The sequence below is a fragment of the Urocitellus parryii genome, chromosome 3 (assembly GCF_045843805.1).
Source record: "Urocitellus parryii isolate mUroPar1 chromosome 3, mUroPar1.hap1, whole genome shotgun sequence".
Classification (NCBI taxonomy): Eukaryota; Metazoa; Chordata; class Mammalia; order Rodentia; family Sciuridae; genus Urocitellus; species Urocitellus parryii.
The window spans coordinates 202,071,075-202,093,997 of NC_135533.1; the positions used below are offsets into that span (position 1 = coordinate 202,071,075).

At 34.6% G+C, this 22,923-nt stretch overlaps 1 protein-coding gene and 1 pseudogene across 1 annotated transcript in view; one reads left to right on the forward strand and one right to left on the reverse strand.

Moving 5' to 3' along the window:
• Nucleotides 1-22,923, reverse strand: part of Setd2 (SET domain containing 2, histone lysine methyltransferase) — an 88,765-nt gene that overhangs the window by 18,508 nt on the left and 47,334 nt on the right. Inside the window, exons 6-11 of the mRNA XM_077796297.1 lie at nt 18,026-18,149; nt 16,457-16,534; nt 14,229-14,326; nt 10,611-10,737; nt 2,073-2,207; nt 1,214-1,333 (exon numbers count right to left, since the gene is read on the reverse strand). Coding sequence (XP_077652423.1) covers nt 1,214-1,333; nt 2,073-2,207; nt 10,611-10,737; nt 14,229-14,326; nt 16,457-16,534; nt 18,026-18,149 — 682 coding nt within the window. The remainder of the gene's footprint in view (nt 1-1,213; nt 1,334-2,072; nt 2,208-10,610; nt 10,738-14,228; nt 14,327-16,456; nt 16,535-18,025; nt 18,150-22,923) is intronic.
• LOC113183527 (NADH dehydrogenase [ubiquinone] flavoprotein 2, mitochondrial pseudogene) lies at nt 18,875-22,882 on the forward strand (annotated as a pseudogene).

Genomic DNA, 22,923 nt, shown 5'->3' on the forward strand with positions numbered 1-22,923 from the left:
CTATTTTCCTTTAGAAAGGAAGGAAAACTATTTAATTAAGTCTAATCCACAAGAATAAAAAGCAGAGAAGATGACTACTCACAACATTAAATGGGACTGAATAATATTCTCGCCAGTAGTTCCCAAACCTATGTAGCTTTTTAAAAAATATATACACTACTAATCTTAACCCGAATATTGTTTTTTATGAAGTTCCCCAACTGACTGTAATAGAGGCTTAGGAAACATGTAACAACATATATTTAAATGATGTCTCACATTACTTCCTCAACCTTTGCTGATAAATAGCTGTCTAGCAGGAAGAGACACTCTCTTCAATCGCAGACACATCCCCCATTCTGAAATCCAAGAATTTCTACCAAAGTACTCTCTAATGTAGTTCTACAGAAACCCCAGGGAAGAAGGATGGAGGCAAGAATAATTACCTTGTTGTTTTTTGGTTCTAAGAGTGTTTTATTAAATAGATGATCAGAAATTATGATTTTTAAAAAACAATGCATCAAATTAGAAATTTCATGGAAGGTGTAAAAACTACAACTCCACTAAACAATACTACTAATCAATCTTACTTTAGATCTTTTAATAGACTTATTTGCTTCTCAGAATGTCCTTATTCTTGTAATCCAGAATTTAGCTCTTCACCATTTTTTCAGAACCCCAGAATAAAAGTTGTATATCATTTCCCATCATTTAAAACTATGATCTTAGCAACAAACTGATCATTCACTTAACTACAATATCATATCTTGTTGTAGTTCCCAGCTACATAGTACCAAACTTTAAGTAGATATCACAGGGAAAATCAGAGGGCAAACTCACAAACTAGCAAGAAATATGAAAGGTTATGGTTTGAGAAATGATATGAGGGTAATAATTTTTATTAATTAATGCCAATGGTAAATATAGTACGAAATTCATAATCCCTGATGTTACCACATATCCTTAACCTGAGCAATCAATATGACAGTTTTAAGAAATAAGCAAGTTGGATGTACTGGTGTATATCTATAATCTCAGGGACTAAAGAGGCTGAGTGAGGCAGGAGGATCACAAGTTCAAGACCAACCTCAGCAACTCAGTGAGACCTTGCCTCAAAATAAAAAGTAAAATGGACTAGGGGTGTAGCTCAGTGGTACAATATCCCTTGGTTTAATCTTCAGTACTGGGAGAAAAAAAAAAAAAAAAAAAAAAGGCAGGATAAATGTAAACTGACCTCTTCTTGGAGTTTCTGGTTACTTTCCCGGCCATCACCAAGCTCTGCCATCCAAATCCACAATAAAGACAGCCCATGACGTTCCAGAAAAGACTTCAGGCAGGACTGTGAGTGTGTGTTCTTTTATGGTGAAAGAGAGGAGGATGCAGGATAATGGGGAGGCAATACCAGAAAGAGTGTTAAAGAAGGCCATGGAGAGGACCAAAGAGTTCATTCATATTCATAAAACACACACATACACACACAACAGAAATATACAACTAACAAATGCTTTAAAGTAAAGGAGTACATTTTTTTTCTGATATGTAAAATGTATGCCTTTCTGATAGAAAACCTGGAATTACCTAAAAAGTAGGAAATTATAAAAGATCATTTATGATGAAATTCAAGTCTGAATGACTAAGGAAAAAATTGTCATCTACTATTTTTACTGAAAAAACAAAACCACAAAAATTAGTCCTTAAATCATTTTCTTTTTTCTCTTTCAGGTGCTTTCTTTTGTTATTTGAAAAAAAATCATTCTTTTTTATCATTGGATTTCTTATGGCATACTTAATAAACTAGAATAAATGAGATTATTGTTAAAATTTCTTGCTTTGAGATCATATACTAAAAATAACTAGAATAGGAGTAATGTGGGGATTGTGCCATGAAAAAGTAAGAAAGTGCCATGAAGAAAAGAGAAAGCTCTACTAGTAATATTAAACTCTTCAGTCATTTTTAAGAGTATAAGGTTTCAAAGTCATATAAAACTTACAAATCCATTTTAAAAAATAAGACTATTTTCATTAGCTGGATTATAGTTTAAATGTTTCACCCAAATTCAGAAATAAATAGTAAATTAATATTAAGTGTTCACCTGAATGAGCTCAAGGCAGGTAAGTTTCTGCTCCAAAGTTTCAATTCGAACCATTAATCGTGATAAACTGAGTACCTGGTTTTTATCAGAGAGACCTTCACCATTTTCCATCAATGCTTCTAGCTCTCCATCTACCTACCACAGCAAAGAAAAATATCTGGTTATTTGAAAAAATAAAACAAACAAACAACAACAAAAAAAAACCCTCGATAACTTAACAATAAAAATACCTGAAAATATGCTCAGCCTCACCAGTAATTAGGAAAATGAAAGTAAGACCACAGTAGGAAATATTATTAGACTAGGGAGGGGAAAAAAATTTTTTTGATACTACCAAGTCAAAAAGTCATGAAAATCTAAATTGGTAAGACCAATCTGAAAAGCATTTCATTCACCCATCAGATATGTATCAAGAAATGCAGGTAATGAGATCTGGGATTTGATTTAGATTAAAAATAAAGATTTAAGATCTTAATAAAAATAAGCTCTGCAGAGATTTTTATAACTGATATGAAAATGTAGACTATGCAAATTATTGCAATAAACTTTTACACTTGTAAATATGAAATAATCTTCGTCACTTTTAATTATAAAAATCTCATATTCTTTTATAGAAAACTTTAAAAGTGTAAGGAATAAAATCATCCAGGTGCTGATACACCTGATAATTCTTTGACATATTATTTTACAACCATTTTTCTAGGAGTAATTACACTGGCCTATAATTTTGTATCATGGTTTTATATATAAAGACATAGGCATGTTCTTATAAAATTAAAAACATTTGGACTGGGGATATGGCTCAGTTGGTGGAGTGCTTGCCTTGCATGCATATAAGCCCTGGGTTCAATCCCCAGCACCACACACACACACAAAAAAAATTAAAAACATTTGAAGAACTGATTTTTTAATGTGTGCATATATTTTCAATGGTACTGAAAGAGCATGAGTTAGGGGAGAAAGTACCAGCTATACATAGGTATGACTCTCAGCTCAGGCAATAATTGGCTTTGGACCTAGATTAATCCTTTTACCTATGCAAAAATTTACCCATGATATAACTACTAACCCTATGTGAAATAAGACAGCAATATCACTTCTGCAGATTTTAATATATTTATATAAAATATACTTAAACCATTCATCACTATGCCAAGTACTTAATATGTACTAAATAATCATTTAATTCATATACCATATTTTAGCACTTTCATATTGTGAGAAAATATTAAATTTTTCTTTGCTATAAAAAATATAATTAAGTCAAATATAATTTTAGGTGCAGGAGAATTTACAATAAAACCAGACAGGAAAAAAACCTGCCAAATTATATTAGATGAAAAGTACTATAGGAAAAAAAAACATTAGTTGGAAAAATATTTGTATCCCCTTGGCTCAAAAATTCCTCTTTAAAAGAACCACAGATGCATATGAAAGCTCACTGAAGCAACATTCATAATGGCAAAACACTGCCAATAATATGTGGCCTGATTGAATATAAACTGGTGTTTTCACTCAATGGACTATAATTCCTCAATGAAAGAAATCAAGTGCAGCCAAATGCAACAATATCCACTGATCTTGTAAAAAGGTGAGCTTCCGAAGATTACATGCTAATATTAAACCATTTTTTTGCATCTTGAAATATGCATTTTGGGGATAAATACATACAAAATTGATTTTTAAAAAAGCAAAGGAGTGAGACACAATTACAAGTGGTCAACTTTGAGGGGCTACACAAGGAAAAAGAAGCAGAAATGTTCACAAAGGTTTACTTCCAAACTATGCTTTGTAATCTACATATATTCATTGGGCACTTCAGATTTAAATATTACGCTTAAATAACAGTGACAGTTGGGTGTGGTGGTAAATGCCTGTAACCCCAGCTATTTGGGAAGCTGAGATAGCAGGATCCCGGTCTGAAAAACTTAAAGACTCTGACTCAAAATGAAAAATAAAAAGGATTAGGAATGTAGTTCAGTGGTAGAAAACACCTGGATTCAACTCCCTAAATAAATAAATAAATTTATATTTGCTAAAATAATTTTATTTATGGTTCACCACCTCCCCAAAAGCACCTGTGATAACTAAAAGTAAACATAAAAATGTAAGAAGAATTAGGATATATTTTAATAAATTATTGATATTGAAAACATACATATATGCACAAGTATATAGCACTTGAAAACTTATTCAGTTAAATAATAATCAGTCCAAGATAGCATTTATTCTTTAAGACAGATGGACAGATGGTCTCCAACTTATGATGGGGCTAGGTCCAGATAAATCCATCATAAGTTCAAAACATCGTTCAGTCAAAAATGTATTTCATACACCTTACCTACTGAATTTCATACCTTAGGATATAGTATACTATAGAGTATCAGTTGTTTATCCTCATGATTAAGTGGCTGACTAGGAGCTGTGGCTTGCTATAGGTGCCCAGCATCAGAAGAGTATAGAATTGTATATCACTAGCTGCCAGAAGAGATCAAAGTCGAAAAATTGTTAAGTTGAAATATCATTAAGCTGGGGACCATCTGTAATTAATATTTTTGCCCATGAACTATCTTTAAGGAATTCAAGAACTACTTTACATACTTTTTGATGAAATAGACCATATATACATATATATAAAATATATACATATATACATATATATATACATATACATACACACACTGTATTAGCAAACAAATAGATTTAATAAAACTGTAAGTGAGCAACACCTGTATATATAACTATTACCCAGCTCAAGACAAAAACAAAAACTGGAATACTGTCAGCATTCCATAAATGCTCCATGCATCCTTCTAAGTTAGAACACCTCTCCCTCCTATGCTATAGAAATAATTTATTTTGCATGTATGAATATGTAACAACAGGGGCTGGGGTTAAAGCTCAGCAGTAGAGAGCTTGCCTCACACATATGAGAGACATTGGATTCATTCCTCAGCACCACATAAAAAATAAATAAATAAACATTGAGTTCATCTTTAAAAACTCTTTTAAAAAAAGAATATGTTGCAACAAATCCCACAACTATATAATTATAATGCACCAATTAAAAAAGATATAATTTAATTTATCTTAACTTTTTAGGTGAAAGTTCTTTAATTTCTTTGTAGATTGACTACTATAGGTTTCTTTCACTCAACCTTATGATTTAAGAATCATCCATGTTGTAGCATGCAGCCATTTTCATGACTATTTTTTCCATTATATAATTATAGTATAATTTATCCGTTTCTAATGTTAATGATTCAAACTTTTCTGATATTCTAAGCCATGCTGCTATGATTTCTGATGGATATTATATCTTCTCTTTGGTTACACACCTAATGAGTACAAATTCTGGCTCAATATGGTACTCGTACTTTCACCTTTTAGTAAATAATGCTGAAGTGTTTTCACCCACCACAAGCAGTGTATGAGATCGCCTGTCAAACTTATGCATGATAAAACTTAATTTCTATCAATCTGGCAAGTGTGTAAACAGTACTTTTAATTTGTACTCCCTTACTAATAAGGTTGAACATATTTCCATATTTATTGGCTATTCAGATTAGTGAAGTATCTGAGGAAGTTGTCTATTTTTCTTATGTTAGTTGTTTTTTCTTACTGATTAGTAGGGACTCTAATATGTGTATTCTGGACATCTGCTTAAAGCAAATATTTCCTCTCCTTCATATGGCTTGTCACCATCTTTATTATATAAATCAGTAATTAATTTGTTTCATAAACTCAACATAACAGAGACTAAGGGAAGTTTAAAAATATCTCATTTGCAATTTCAAACTACAAGCAACAAATGACATTGGGTCATAATAGACTTATACTTTCAGCAAGTAAGTATTTAAACACCTAGTGTGTGACATACCTAACAGGATAATCACGTTGTAAAAGAATTTATAGTTTTGTTAAGGACCTAAATATGGGTACATTTATAAGGGCAAATTTTTTTTGTACTGAGGATTGAACCCAGGATGCTTAACCACTGAGCCACATCCCCAGCCCTTTTTTATATTTTATTTAGTGACAGGATCTGAGTTGCTAAATTCCTCGCTAAGTTGCCTAGGCTGGCTCTGAACTCGTGATCCTCCTGCCTCAGCCTCCTGAGCCACCGGGATTACAGGCGTGCGCCACCACACCTAGCTAGGGCAAAGTTTTCTTGTTTTTTTTTTAAATGCTTACCAATCAAGAATACATGGGGGGATTCAGACTATTATAATGCAATCATTACTCAAACATTTTTGTTAATATTTTTATACATGCAAAACTATATTCTAAACTATTGCTATCTTGTCCTTTCCATGGCTTTTTTTTAAAACTAAATCTTTTTTTTTTTTTAAATACCTTTATTCTTTTTTTTTTTTTTTTTTTTTTTAAAGCGGCTTTTTTTTTTTTTAAGAGAGAGTGAGAGAGGAGAGAGAGAGAGAGAGAATTTTTAATATTTATTTTTTAGTTCTCGGCGGACACAACATCTTTGTTGGTATGTGGTGCTGAGGATCGAACCCGGGTCGCACGCATACAAGGCGAGCGCGCTACCGCTCGAGCCACATCCCCAGCCCTAAATACCTTTATTCTATTTATCCATTTGTATGTGGTGCTGAGGATTGAACCCAGGGCCTCACACATGCTAAGCAAGCACTCTACTGCTGAGCTATAGCCCCAGCCCCCTTTCCAAGGCTTTATCAAGAGATGCTATTTATATGATTTTGCTCAACTGAAACTGCAGAATTCAAAATCTAGACAAACAATAGGGAATTTCAGCAGGAAATAACCCAAGTAAAATTAAACTAGTATTAAAATCTTTATTAAAGTTAAGGTCAAATGATCTTTTCCATCATTCTAAGAACCTAGGTTCTTTTTGGGTAATTCCTCTATGACAGCAAAGGTTTACCCATAATATTCATTCTTTGAACAGAGTAACTTCAAATTCACATGTGGAGTAACCTATGATTACTGGATACAATTTATATCTAATTCAGTTCATAAGCACCAAAGCCTATCCTGAAATGGACACACCATTACCAGCATATAAACAAAGAAACCAATCACTGGAATACCTAGATCCGAGTTCTCTGGAGTTGTCCTTAAATCTTGTCAAGGACTCAGTAAGCTAACTGATAAAAGTAATAATGGGTATAGTATTGCCTATGAATCATAACAGTACATGACCGATTCCTACCAAAAAGAAAACAGTTTTTAAAATGTGTTTATTATATAAGTTCTGAAAACAGAAAACAGCCACTGGAAAGTTCTTATGAAGATGCGAACTAAGGTCATGTCTAATGACTATTTTACGGCTATTCTGGTAAACTGTCAATCACATGAAACTAGAGTTAACAACAAAAGCAATCTTTATGGAACTTAAAGAAAAAATTCCTGAAATAGTCAAATCAAGAAGGCTAAGTAAGAAGCTGGGCATGGTGGCATTCTCCTATAATTCAGTGGTTCAGGAGGCTGAGACAGGAGAATCAAGAGTTCAAAGTCAGTCTCAGCAAAAGCAAGGTGCTAAGCAATTCAAGGAGATCCTGTCTCTAAATAAAATACAAAATAGGGTTGGGGATGTGGCTCAGTGGTCAAGTGCCTCTGAGTTCAATCCTCAGTAAACCACCCTCTCCTCCCCCGCCCCCCCCCCAAAAAAAGAAGGCTAAGGACACCACAGTGATTATACATCTTTTTCCCCATTGTTAAGGATCACTGAACCCAGGGTGTTGGTCATGCAAGGCAAGAACTCTACCAATGAGCCATATCTCTAGCCCCCATATATCTCTAGCCCCCATGTATATATCTTATTTAAAAAACATGCAAAAGAGACATAAACATTCACTGCTACACTGGAAAATTGGAAACATAAGTGTCCATCAGTAAAATATGTAAATAAATTGTTAAACAATGAAAAACTTTATGGCAATTACAAATAGGGGTTACTTAGGAGGCTGAGGCAGAAGGATGACAGCCTAGACAACTTAGCAACACCAAGTTTCAAAAAATATATATATATATATATATTTTTTTTTAAAGGGCTGGGCACATACTTTCATGAAGTGCTTGCCTAGCAAGTTCAATCCCTGGGTTCAATCACCAGTACCAATAAATAAGTAACTATTATTTATATATGTATGTAATTTTTATCTATTTGTATCAACATTGATCAAATTCAAAAATAAGAGTAAAAACAAAATGTGGACATATATTATGAATATATATACACACACATTTTTAAAAAATATTTGTTTTTTAGTTATAGTTGGACATAATACCTTTATTTTATTTATTTATTTTTATGTGGTGCTAAGGATTGAACCCAGGGCCTCACACATGCTAGGTGAGCACTCTACCACTGAGCCACAACCCCAGCCCCAGTGCTTTATCATTTCTAAAAAACTCTGCAACTCAATATATTTTAAAACACAAAAATACTGACTAATATGGACACAGTTTTCTCAGAGGCGAGAAGCAATGGGATTGTTCTCTGGTCAACTACACTGTAGCGTAATAGTTAAGATCAGAGACATGAGGTGATCTTATAAACTTCATGCTTCAGTGTCTCATCTGTGAAAGGGGGAAAATGACCATATCTAATTTAAGAGTTAATTAAATGAGTCAATGAGTCAAGTACCTGGCATACAGCTATACCATATATGCTCTCTAAAAAGAAAACTGAAGTAAACACAATACTCAAAAAAACATTTGTGGGCTGGGGTTGTAGCTCAGTGGAAGTGTGCTTGCCTAGCATTTGTGAGGCACTGGGTTTGATTCTTAGTACCACATATGAACAAATAAAATAAAGGTCCATCAACATCCAAAAACAAAAAATAAAAAAACATTTGTTCATCTTAGGTGGCAAAAAATATGGGTATTTGTCATATACTGTCCTTTTCTGCATTTTTAAATAGCCCTTTCCAATGTTTTGTGCTAACCATATCTTCTTATAGAATTCAGACATTTTGTAATTCCCTCAAGTTAATTTGCACTTACTGACATCATCTCTTACTCATCATACTTTCAGCATATTCGTGCTTTATCTCCATATCTACACAAATAAAATTGTCATTTATAATTCTTAACAGTATTGGTTTCTCCAAAATCCAAGAATGAGTCAATTTCATGAGAGACATTGCTGACTAATGCCCTAAACTCTAGCCCCTGCACAGCCCTTCAACCAAGATTCATACATTTGGGGATCAGCCTTTAAAATATGCTTCCCTTTTTTTTTTTTTTTTTTAAATGGACCCAGTCAGGTATACAAAGATTATACTTTTTTAAGAAAACAGGGCTCTAGTAAAGGGGTCCTCAAAATAAAAAAAGAAGAAGCTGCGTGCAGGGGCATGCGCCTGTAATCCCAGTGGCTTGGGAGGCTATGGCAGGAGGATCCGGAGTTCAAAGCCAGTCTCAGCAATTTAGAGGGGTACTAAGCAAGTCAGTGAGACCCTGTCTCTAATAAAATACAAAAAAGGGCTAGGGATGTGGCTCAGTGGTTAAGTACCCTTAGGTTCAATCCTCAGTACCTGCTCCCCCTGCCTACCCCCCCCAAAAAAAGAAGATGGTAATTTGGGGTTTTATGATTTTGTTTTCATTTTATTTTGAAACAAGGTCTATGTTGCCCAGGCTGGACTGGAACTGGTGATCCTCTAGCTTCAATCTCCCAAACAGCTGGGATTATAGATCATGTCCAGGGCAGAAGGAGAAATCTTTAAAAACAATTCAAAGTCCTTGTCCCAGTTGAGAGTCCTTTTAGTAATATGATACTATCCTCACTCATCAGGCGAGACAGGTGTTTTTAAAAAAAAAATAGGAGGGGGAAAACATATCAACTACTGTTTCATTAAATGAAAAGACCATCTGAGAAAATTCCTTTCTTGGGTTGTCTATTCCACTGGGTATAGTGGCTCATGCTTATAATTCCAGTTACTCAGGAGGCTGAAGCAGGAGGATCGCTTAAGCCCAGAAGTACAAGGCAAGCCTGTACTTCAAAAAAAGTCTCTCATCTCAAAAAAATAAATAAATAAAGTTTAGGGCTGGGGTGTAGAGCTCAGTGGTACAGCACTTGCCTAGCATGTATGAGGCACTGGGTTCAATTCTTAACACCACGTATAAATAAATAAAGACCCATCAATAATTAAAATAATGTTAAAAAAAAAGAAGTTTAGAGTTCCAAACAGATGACAAGTGTATAATAAATAATTAGAAATACATACTAGACTTAAAAATAGAGTCCTACACAGAATATGATAGGACAGTATATAACAGAAAAGACAAATATTTTATTTGTACTGAATTTTACAGGTTCTGAATATCTATTAGCTCTGGTATTTTCAAGATTACTTCAATAGTTCTCAGTTCCCAACTCTAATCTCTAAGAATCTGAAATAAAAATTAGTCAATCACACCTCTTATCTAGTAATATCTCTTTTGATCCTAGATTTCTCAGTAAAGTAGTATGATTTTTTTTTAAACTTCAATCAGAAAAGCTATTTATCTTCTTAAAAATTTTTACTATGAAAGTTGAAGGAAAGATGGAACACTTACTGAATCCTTCTTACGAGATCGTTCCTTCTTCATTTTCCCTCCTGCTGCTCTGATGCTAACTCTGTTTTCTCCTCCCAGATAACCCCGGCAATTAGCTGACCCACAGAAACATTTCTGAGCTTCTTTGCTATTCAAAGAGCACAGGAAAGAAGTCAGTTATGTTGAAGTAAACGGTATAAAAATGTCAACAATATAACAATTACATATAAGAATCATACAAGTCTAAAGGAAATTAAAACAAAGAGAAAAAATGGTTAGTTTTAAGATACTCCAACAAACTTGCTACTAACATAAGTGCCTAAAACTAGCTCTTAAAAATATTCATTCTTGGGGCTGGAGTTTGGCTCAGTGGTAGAGTGCTCGCCTGGCATGTGTGAGGCCCTGGGTTCCATCCTTAGCACTGCACATGAATAAAAAGATCCATTGACAACTAAAAAATTTTTTTTAAAAAATTCATTCTTCTTCCAGTCTTCTTTTACTTGTTACACAAAACTAGGCAACAAGTTAAAGTGTGATTTCTCCATTTAAAGAGAATACTAATTTTTGAAAATAAGAAATCATACATATTTGTGCTAAGAACAAAACTGCTTATATAGCTAGGCAACTATAACAAATGTAAATGTTTAACTGGCACATAAAACAAAATGGATTATTAAACCAAGTATAAAATGATTACGTGATACTCAAAAAGGAAATACTTCATCATTAAAAGTTATTAGCATATAAGAATGATACACTGTAATAACAAGTACAATAATCAATTGTAACCATGGAGGTAAGGGAGAGCGACAGAAAAGAACACAGATGCAAGTCTATAGGCTTGGGCAGAAACTACCTATGCAACTGAAGACAACATAAAGGAGTATCCAAAAAGTAAACTGACTTTAGTATAAGACCTTAACAATTAGAAACACAAAAAATAAATTATTCAATAAATCAAGTAGGGATTTACAAAGATCACCTAATGTCCAGTTTCCTTTTCCTCAAAGAGAATAGACAATACAAGTACAGAGGGAAAAAACAGAGTCCTACACAGAATATAATAGGACAGTATATGACAAAAGAAGCAGACAGTTAGAATAGAAAATGGCCATCTGGCATTTGTCCTGGTTTATAATCAAATAATCAGTTGCAGAGTTCACTAAGTTCTAAAATATGAAGCATGAAATATCTGAAGGAATATCTGAAACAACTTCACCACGAGAGTAGCAATTATTGAAACCAAATTGGACAGAGTAATTAAATTTTTTTCATATGTTAGCACTAAAAGGACTAAATATGAAAAAAAATTCTCCAAGGGGCTGGGGATATAGCTCAGTTGGTAGAGTGCTTGCCTCGCAAGCACAAATCCCTGAGTTCAATCTCCACCACCAAAACAAACAAAAAACCTCTCCAGCTGTGTCTATTTTAGTATAAAAACCAGAAGCTACCAACTTACACAGGTATAATGGGAGGGGGGGTTTAATAGTTTTGTACCTTATTTGAAATTTCTACCCTTTTAACTATTGGTTTCTTAATAATCAGAAATCATCTTGTGCAAGGCACAGCCCTCAAAACCCAGAGAAGAAAAAAAACTGAAGACAAAAGGAAACAATTGTAATATCAGCCTTTCGGGATGTATATCTAGATATTAAGAACATTTTCTAAAAACATTCTAAAAACAACCATAATATCATTATAAAATAACCATAATATCCTTAATAACATCAAATATCCATTAGGTATTCAAATTTTCCCTATTATCTCAAATACCTTTTAACTAATTTATCCCAAACATTATAATTGTGTCACTCTCTTTTTCTTGTGAATTATTTAAAAAGCCAAGCCATTTGTTCTACAATTTCCCAAAGTCCGTATTTTGATAAATACATCTCATAGTTCCCATTTCCTGTATTTTTCTACAAATATGTAAGTTAGAACTAGAGATCTAATTCAGAGGCAAAATTTCTTTTAGTAAAACAATTTCACATTTAGCACTGTGTCCTTTCATCAAGAGACACAAAAAAACTAAGCCATAGTGGCACATGCCTACAATTCCAGTAACTCAGAAGCTAAGGCAGGAAGATCACAAGTTCAAAGTCAGACTCAGTGAGCAAGATCCTCAGCAACTTCTCTGTTTCAAAATAAAAAACAGGAACTGGGGGATGTAGCTCAAAGGTAAAGCACACTTGGGTTCAATCCCCAGTACCAAAATTAAATAAATAAATAAAGGCACAATTAGTAGAGTCTGTGTTTGATATTGGTAGCCACTGATAATGACTATTCTGATCTATTAATTTGTTTAGGTGTTACAAAAAATTATTATACTGTTCTTAATTCAATAACTAGAGAACATCTATAAAAGGCAAGATAAATGCTTGACTTTTCTCTCTACTATATTTATTTATTAGACTATTTAAATTTTTTATTTTTTGCAATACTGGAGATGGAAACCAGGGTCCTGTGCATGCTAGGCAAAGGCTCTACCATTGAGCTACATCCCTAACCCTTTTTATTTTGAGACAAGATCTTGCTAATTCCCCAAGCTAGCCTTGAACCTATGATCTTTCTGCCTCAACCTTCCAAATCACTTGGATTACAGATGTGTGCCAACACACCCAACTCCCTCTTTTATTATTTTTTTAGTATTTATTTTTTGGTTGTAGTTGGACACAATACCTTTATTTATTTATTTTTATGTTGTGCTGAGGATCAAACCCAGGGCCATGCACTTGCTAGGCAAGCGCTCCACTCCACCACTGAGCCACAACCCCAGCCTGTCCCACTTTTAAACTAGTTTTCAAAGTCATGAGTTAGTTCTTTCAATTATGACTAACTGTAGTTGCTTTTTGGTGTTTTTTTTTTTTTTTTTTTTTTTTTGTGTGTGTGTGTGTGTGTGTATGGTGCTGGGGATTGAACCCAGGGCCTTGTGCATGTGAGGTGAGCACTATACCAACTGAGCTATATCCCCAGTCCACTGCATTTTTTTAAATACTGTTAAAACTTGTGGATTTTATATATGTTTCAAACTTAGTTATTATCCTTGAAATACTAAATAAGAATTTCCCCACTTTAGTGTTAGTGGTATCCTTTGCTACTGCCTCAGTTACTGTTTTGAATAGACAAAAAAAAAAATTTTTTTTTTAAAGTTCTAGATGAACGCAATACCTTTATATAATTTATTTATTTTTATGTGGTGCTGAGAATTTAACCCAGTGCCTCATCTGGGCTAGGGAGGTGCCTATCACTGAGCTATACCCCAACACTCAAAAAAAATTAATTTTAAGAGTAGAATATGGTTTAGGTAAAACATGATTAGTCATCGGTTGATAATTATTAAAGCTGAATTATGTATACATAGGTCATATACAAACACAGAGTTGGCATTTCTATAATGATAAAGGTTTTTTTAACATAAATAAGACAGCATGAAGTTCAAAGAAAATTATACAGTTCCTGTAAAATAACCCTTAACGGACAGAAGTGGGAAAAAACAACCCAAAATCAAAATAGTATACATATATATAAATTGATACTAAATATAACTTGTAATAATTCACATGAAAGTTTTAAATCTCTCTATCTAAATAGCCTATTTTCCCATCAGAAGCAGCAAAATAGAGCAGAAACAATACTTACCCATATCTTTGGAACTGATAGTCAAATGTTAACTCTGAGCCGGAAGTAACCAGTTTGGTGGTAAAAAACCCAACCCTCAGTTGTCCATTCACAGTCCACTGAGATGTTGTTTTGAAAAGAAAAGAAATCAGTAACTAATTAATCTCTGTTTATATGTTTGTGTGTGTTTGTGTATGTGTGACAGAAAGAGAGGGGAGGGAGGGAAAGAGAAAGAGAGAGAGAGAGAGAGAGAGAGAGAGAGAGACAGACAGACAGAAAAAGATATGGGGGATATACGAAGATTATTTGTCATCTGGCTTAATTATGTATGTGACTCTTTTAGGCAACAAAGGTTTTTGACAAATAGCAAATGAGAAATTCACCCTCCCCACCCCCCCCCACACATACCTCTTATTTTATGATATGGTCATTAAACCCAGGGGCACTCCAACACTGAGCTATATCACCAGCCCTTTTTACTTTTAATTCTGAAACAGGTCTCATTAAGTTGCCCAGGGTGGCTTCCAACTTGCAATCTTCCTGCCTGAGCCTCATGGGTATATTCCGCTGCACCAAGCAAGGAATTTTTTTTTCTTAAATAAACTAACTTTAAGTATTACTCTTGTTTAATGAACTACCAGACGAATATATCTATAATCTGTCTCTAATAAAAGTAACTGCTAATTGATATATCATGTACATGTACTAATATGCAACAAATTTCACCATTATGTACAACTATAATGCACTAATTAAAAAAAGAAAACTAAAGTAATTGCTACTTCAACTTATCTTAACTCACATTTCCATTCATAAAGATTCACATATTTTGAAAATAGGCAAATAGAGGATGCTTGGTGTCACTGAGTAACACAAGAAAATCTCTATTAATATGCTAAAAGTAACCATGTTCTAAGTTAAGATAGGTCATCGAAATTGAGAAACGCTGACATTAAAAGTTTAATTTCAAGCTGGGGATATAGCTCAGTTGGTAGAGTGCTTGCCTCACACGCACAAGGCCCTAGGTTCAATCCCCAGCACCACAATAAATAAATAAATAAAAGTTTGATTTTATGAAGCAACAAAAAGGCCAGCATGAGGACAATTCTTGAATTGATAAAAGTCAGAATTAAAATGGGGGTAGACAATTAAAATTGCTAAAATAGAAAAATGTGGGGGCAGACACACAGAAAGTAGACCTTATAGTAGTCCCAGGTAAGTATGTCAAAAAATATACAACTCCATTCTAGACCACTTGTACATGTTACTGATGAAAAACCCAGACTTGAAGAGATTAAGGGACAGTGGAAATCTCATAGCTAAACATATGGCTGTCAGTTCTGGCAGAACTAGAACCATAACTTAGGTTAAATGATTCCAGACTGGGCCCTTCTGTTACATGGATTGGCTCTTAGAAGAGCCATATATAACATCTATTAGTACACAGATCAAAGAATAAAAACCGTCCAGGAGTCAAAAGCATTATTTTAACATGAGAGGAAACCAATGATAATGGGTCCACAGCTCAATGATATTTATTTATCTGGGGGAGTGGACCCACAGCCTTCTTAACCTAAAACTTGTAATCTCTCTCAAATTTGGCTTTTTAGACCCTAGTGAGTACCATTAAAATAGTTACATCTGGCACCTGGATAACACCTTTTAAAGAATCCAAATATAACAGTGCATAATGGACTTATTAAAATTTAGTTTTGTACTTTGGCACCTTTGAAGTAATATCTAAAATAATTATGGGCAAGGAAACAATCAAATGCTGAGTTATTGGGTCAGATTCTGGATCAGAAAAATAACAGCTGTCAAAATTTCAATGAGGTCTTTTGATTAGTTAATAGTGTACCCTGGATATAACCATTGTATTATGTCTATTACATATGACATTAACATTTAGGGAAGCTAGGTAAGGAGTGGCATAAGAGTACACACTGTACTATTTTGGCAATGCTGTGTTTCTATAAATCTAAACTTATTGGAAAATGAAATTTAAAAGTGGAGAAAAAAATGATAAAAAGAAAAATTCATAGTGGGCTGGGGATCCAGCTCAGTTGGTAGATGTTTGCCTAGCATGCACAAGGGCCTGGGTTCAATCCCCAGAACCACAAACACACACACACACACACACACACACACAAAGTAAAATTCATGAATACCTCTAATATAAAATCTAAAATTAATAGTCAGAACAATAACCTTGAATAAGTATCCCAAATTCAAAATCTATTTCAACTTACTTTTTGGGTTTCACAGTTTGGTTCACAGCTGTGATTCATGAAACGAGAGCAATTTCCTTTCTGAGTAGCATCTATTATCTGGGGAAAGAAAGACAAGTGAAGAGTTTTTAAAAATGAGACCTCAAGAGGATGAGGTTGTAGCTCAGGGACTGAGTGCTTGTCTCAGATTCGTGAGGCACTGGGTTCGATCCTTAGCACCAAATAAATTAATTAATTTAAAAAATAAAGATATTGTATCCATCTACAACTAAAAAAATTTATATATATATAAAAAAAGATGCCTCAAAATAGGCATGCCTTTTACAAAAAGAAAGTATTATAGGGAAATTTAAGATATACACATGTGCTCTCTTGTTACCTTGCTTTTAGAGAAAACTCTCATACTATTTTACACATTTATTACACATAATAAATATTTGCTTCTTTTGAAAGATCAGCTAACTATAAACATTTAATGGATAGGCAAAATTGTCTCCATATCTGCCAATGTCTCGCCCAAATTTTTAGCTATTGCTTATATTCTACTACATTCCAATCTCACTTTATATGTGTAATGCTTCGTTTTAAAGTTTGTGCTTATGACCCAGTACAGTATTAAAACTTGAGTGTGTATCCAAATCCCTTGAAGAGTGCAAAAAATTTGCTGGGTCCAACCCCTAATGTTATATTAAGACAGTGTAGGGGCAGGTTCTTAAAGTTTGCAGTACCACATTGAATATAAAAAGGAAGATATGAGGATCTAGCTAAACTCCATTAAGCCAGACTTTAAAGAGATTTATAAAGGGGCTGGGGATGTGGCTCAAGCATAGCGTGCTCGCCTAGCATGCGTGCGGCCCAGGTTCGATCCTCAGCACCACATACAAAGATGTTTTGTCCACCGAAAACTATAAATAAATAAATATTAAAACTTTAAAAAAAGAGAGATTTATAAAATGCAAAACATATCCATTTCTTGATTTAAAAAAAATTAAGTATTTTTTCAAAACACTATGTTATCTATATCAACATGTAATGGGCTTAATTATTGTTACTTTTAAATGGCTTAATAAATATTTTTAAATGTCACAGTTTTAACTTTTTCGGGGTGGGAGGTGGGTACCAGAGATTGAACTCAGGGGCCTTCGACCACTGAGCCACATCCCCAGCCCTATTTTGCACTTTATTTTTAGAGACAGGGTCTCACTGAGCTGCTTAGTATCTCGCTTTTGTGGAGGCTGGCTTTGAACTCGGGATCCTCCTGTCTTAGCATCCCAAGTTGCTGGGATTATAGGTATGTGCCACAGCGCCTGGCTCAGTTTTAACTTTTAATATGATAAGAACTGATTACCCACATAAACCAAGACATTTGGGGTGTCATCCATAATTTTTAATAGTTATAATATGGAGCATGCATATTACCGTTTATGAATAAATGAAAATACCTCCTTCTCCCATTCTTTTTGAAAAGAAACAAACTATATAGTGTCTGGTCCTTATTTTTCTCACTTAAATATGAGTCAGTGTAAAAGATCCCATCAAACCCAACAATTTACAGATCTATTTCAAAGCAAACACATCTATGTTGCATACCTCATCATTCTTCAGGGCCATGAAATAGTAGTGAATGTTTTTGTTTCGTGCATATTCCTTCACCCGAGCTTTAAACTCCTTATGATCAAGAACCTCTCCACAATATTCCAGGACAAAGGTATTCCTACAAAGCAAAGAAAATAGTACTTTCCTGTCTAGAACATATTTGGAAAACATATATCCAAGAAAAATTACAAATTTAAAGAAATAATACAAAATAAATAAATTTGATATTATACAAACTGAAATATGTATAAGAATCTGCCATCTGACCAAGCTTAATTTTCTCATTCCTAATACTTTTCAATAAAAGTCCATTCTAATAACCTTTTATATTTTATGTGTACTTTCAAAATGTATATCCTTTCTCTAACAAGATATTAAAGTGAATATTTGGACTGGATAGAGCACTTGCCTAACTCATTTGAGGTCCCCAGTTCAACATTTCCCAGAACTACAAAAAAGAAAAAAAAAGAAAAAAATATTTTTTCTTTTTTATTTTGTTTTGTATTTTATTAGAGACAGGGTCTCACTGAGTTGCTTAGTGCCTCACTATTGCCGAGGCTGGCTCTGAACTAGCAATTCTCCTGTCGCAGCCTTTCAAGCTGCTGGGATTATAGGCATGTGCCACTGCGCCCATCAGAAAGAAAGAAAAATTATTTTTCCAAGTTCAAGAATAATTTATAGGACTGGGGATGTGGCTCAGTGGTAGAGCACTTGTCTAGCATGTATGAGGCACTGGGTTAGATTCTCAGCACCACATAAAAATGAATAAATAAAATAAAGGTACTGTGTCCATCTACAACTAAAAAAAATAAAGAAAGAATGATTTACAATATTATGAAAACAATGATTCACATCTGGGAAACAGATCTGAAGAAATTTGTAGGCACTGAAAATTAGAGGCTTTTTCTCCTAGAGAAAAGAGTCAGTTAAGTATAGCAATACTTCTGCCGTCTTTACTCTCAAAATTGTCTAATGATGTTAAAGATCAGATTTAGGTTCTATCTGGGTGGCTGACCTCACTGCCCTGTGGATAATACATACAAGGAATTTGCATAAAACAGCTGTGTAAAATGGCAATGGAGAAGTATTATTTGTGCACAAAGATAATCCTAAGAATAACCCAAATACTCCCTCCATTTGTTTTCATACAAAAAAACTATGATAGATTAAGGGCAACTGTTTTAAATAAATATGTAAATAAACAAATGAACTATCCCGAAAGGACATAAAGCAGCAGCAGTTATGCTTCTGGTCTTGGATTTAGCCCACAACAGACCCACTATGGTTGTCTGCCTCTATTATGAACAAAGTTGCAGAAATTTTACAACTACCTCCACTGACAGTATATTAAGTAGCAACATTTTATGCAATTAACAATCTAAAACCATTCAGAAAGTATCACATTCAAGTCTGCACTACTACACTTCGCATGTTTTAGAACTATGATTATATATGAATAGTCATTGAGAAAAAGCCTGGAATAAAGTCTGAGAAGACTGTGCCTCAGCATCTTTTCACTCTGGTAGAAATGAAATGTTCAAAGCCTATGGCACCAATGGTCCGAATAAATGATGACTGCTATGAGGAGTTGACACCTAAGAATACTGAAGAAATTAATAACTCAAAAGCTGGCAAAATTCCAAAAACTGGGCTAAGGAGGAGAGATTCTCTTGTGAGCCTGACCTCTTTGAACACACCTGGATTTGGTATCCAAGTAGTCCTTTTATTTAGATTCAATTGTAAATATCACTGGAGATAAAAAATATGAACCTCCTGCCTACAAAAAAAAAAAAAAAAACAACTAGCAATCTTAGCTGGGTTGTGATAGAAACACACTTTTAATCCCAGCTATTCCAGAGGCTGAAGCAGGAGGATCAGAAATTTGAAGGCCAGCCCCAGCGATGTAGCTACTCTTAAAAAAAAAAAAAAGAAGAAGACAGGAACATAGATAGCTCACATGTACAATGTCCTAGTTCAACCCCCAGTACTGCAAAAAACAAATACACACCTGTCCTCTAAAGTACATTCCAAGGTCTCTCTAGCACTTTTCAGTAATTATGATTAATCTCTGGTATCTTTTATTTACCTACATAATCTTTTGTTGGTTATTTTACCTATTTATTCTGTATTGAAGATAATAAATTTTCAGACTCAGCCCTCCTTCATTCTCTAAATGTTCGTTTTCACCATGACTTCAACTTTTGACTCTGTATAGATAAATGTTTTACAATGCTTTGCCTCAAGTTTTGACCAAAATAGCTTGCCTAGAAAATCTTTTTTTAAGAGAGAGCGAGAGAGAGAGAGAGAATTTTAATATTTATTTTTTTTAGTTCTCGGTGGACACAACATCTTTATTTGTATGTGGTGCTGAGGATCGAACCCAGGCCGCACGCATGCCAGGCGAGCACTCTACCGCTTGAGCCACATCCCCAGCCCTTGCCTAGAAAATTTTAACCCCTCAAAATAAACATGCCCTAAGTCTAACCAAAGAGATTTTTTTTAATGTAAATCATTTATATTTGTTTATAACATCTAATATAATGAATATACTTAAAGAGGATTAATTTGGCCAACTGAAAAAAATTAAGTCTTCTTAATTTAGAAAAATAAAGTAGTTAAAACGAGAGTAAAAAATAACCACATAAAAAAGCAAAGTCAAAAACAGGATTAGAGCTGGATACAGTAGTGTGTGCCTGTAATCCCAGCAATTTGGAAGGCTAACACAGAAGAAGACAGTAAATTTGAGACCAGCCTCAGCAACTTGGCAAGACCCAGTCTCAAAATTTAAAAAAGGGGGGGAGGGCTTGAGTATTGGGAGCCACTCTGGACAGAAGCTATGTGCACACCTTTAAGTCCTGAGTAAAGGGGTACTGAAGAATTATTGCACCCCTCAATACACTGGGCTTTACCTCAGCTTGGAAGGTGTGGCTCCAGGAGTGGATGTCACCTGATGGGGTTGAATTACCTGTTCTTTTGCCCTTTTGGGAATAGAATGTTCCATGGAACCTCCCCTTGTGTGTCCCCTATATAAGAATAAAGAATTCCAGTGGCTTTCTCTCTTTCCACAGAAGCCTAAGGTCACAGAGCCATCTCCTGATTTTGAAAAGGTCCTTCTGTGTGTTTGTGTGCTTTCTTAGCCATTTTCTTAAATTACTGGAAGAGTCAGATTTTGTGAACCCAGCATAGGTTACCAGCTCAGATAGTGATGGCTAAGGATGTAGCTCAGTAGTAGAGTGCCTCTGGATTCAACACCCAGTACCAAAAACCCAAATGGATTAAAAAAAAATTAGAGTAGATATTTGTATAACTGTGCAGCAACCCATCACAAACATTCTTAGGTCTCAGTAATAAAAATCTAATTACTCATGGCTAAACCTAAAAAAAAATCAAATTATTATCTTTATAACCAATACTTAAATTTACCTTTCTAGGGCTGGGGTTGTACTCGGTGGAAGAGCACTTGCCTAGCATGTGTGAGGCATTGGGTTTGATTCTCAATACCACATATAAGTAAATAAAATAAAGATCCATTGACAACCAAAAAAAATTTTTTCATGAACAGTATTTTTAAAAATTTGCCTTTCTAACCCCAGAAATTTATCAACTTGTAATTAATGTAGAATGATGACAAAACCTGAAGCATTTCAATGTTTAATTCTCCAGTTCTAGGACTAGTCCCTTCCCTTGAGAAATAGAAAATGACACATCACAGACTACCTTGGAATTGTGATAAATCTGGAACTTCATAGGTTAAAAATATTCTATTATTCCCTTCTCTACTACCAAATTCTTATACCTGTACTTGATCATTTAAAGTTCACAGATGCCATGACATAGGTATTATACCAATTTCACATAAGAAATTGTAGAAAAGTTAGATGATCTGCCTACCCAAGGTCATAAAGCTCAATTTAAGCCTAGGATTCAAACCTCACCTTAAAAACTACTTTCCCCCTTAAGTTACAAAGATGCTCCCTTTCATTATATTAAAATATTTAGTACTCTTGAATCACTTTTATTTAAAAAAATTTTTAAATATCAGAACCTGACTATAATGGCCGATTTGAATTGTCAACTTGATTGGATTAAGAGGCATTAAGAGGCTTGCGGGTATGTCAAGGAATGAGAGGTATGTGGGACAACCAACTGAAATGGAGACCCTCCCTAAGCATGGGCAGCACTATCCAATAGGATGATAGTGTGGATGGAACAAAAGTAGGAAGAACAAGGAAATAACAACAGATGCAGGCTCCATTGTTCTTGACCAGGTTTTTAATTGATGCTGCAATTAAATCTTCAATCTGAGGATATTGGACTCTTGCTTCTTTACTCTTCCAAAGCAGATTCTTTAGAAGCTTTCAGTCTCAGACTAGGGTGCTGAGAGCCACAGCCGAGTCTGTATGGCCCCTGGCATTTTGCCAACAGAATTGATTGACAAGCAAGGCGTTAATATCCGCCTCTGCCTACTTTTGAGTTCTCGCGCTATTTTTAGTTCTCACGGGGATTCCCCGGGAGTTCCCATTGGTTGGCGAAGTGCAGGAGGAGGGATTTCCCGGGGAGATATTTCCAGCGGGGAGTTCCTGCAGGAGCCTCGTGGCTTTCGGGAGGATTCCCCAGGAGAGTGAGTGAGGTTTTTTCCTTGCAGTAAAAAAATAAAGTCTGTTCTTGCTTCAGTGGCTCGTGATTTGTGCCCAGCCAGACTGCGGCACTAGGGTAGCAGTAGCCTAGCACACATTGATACCTCTTATTCTGGGGCTTCAGCTTCTAGGACTACGCAGCTATTTCTTCCATCTCTCCAGCCTACAGAAGGCCATTATGGACTATCTAGCTTCTGGTCGTAAGCCAACCTAAGTCCCTCTTTTATAATTATACTTTCTGTTGATTCCTGTTGT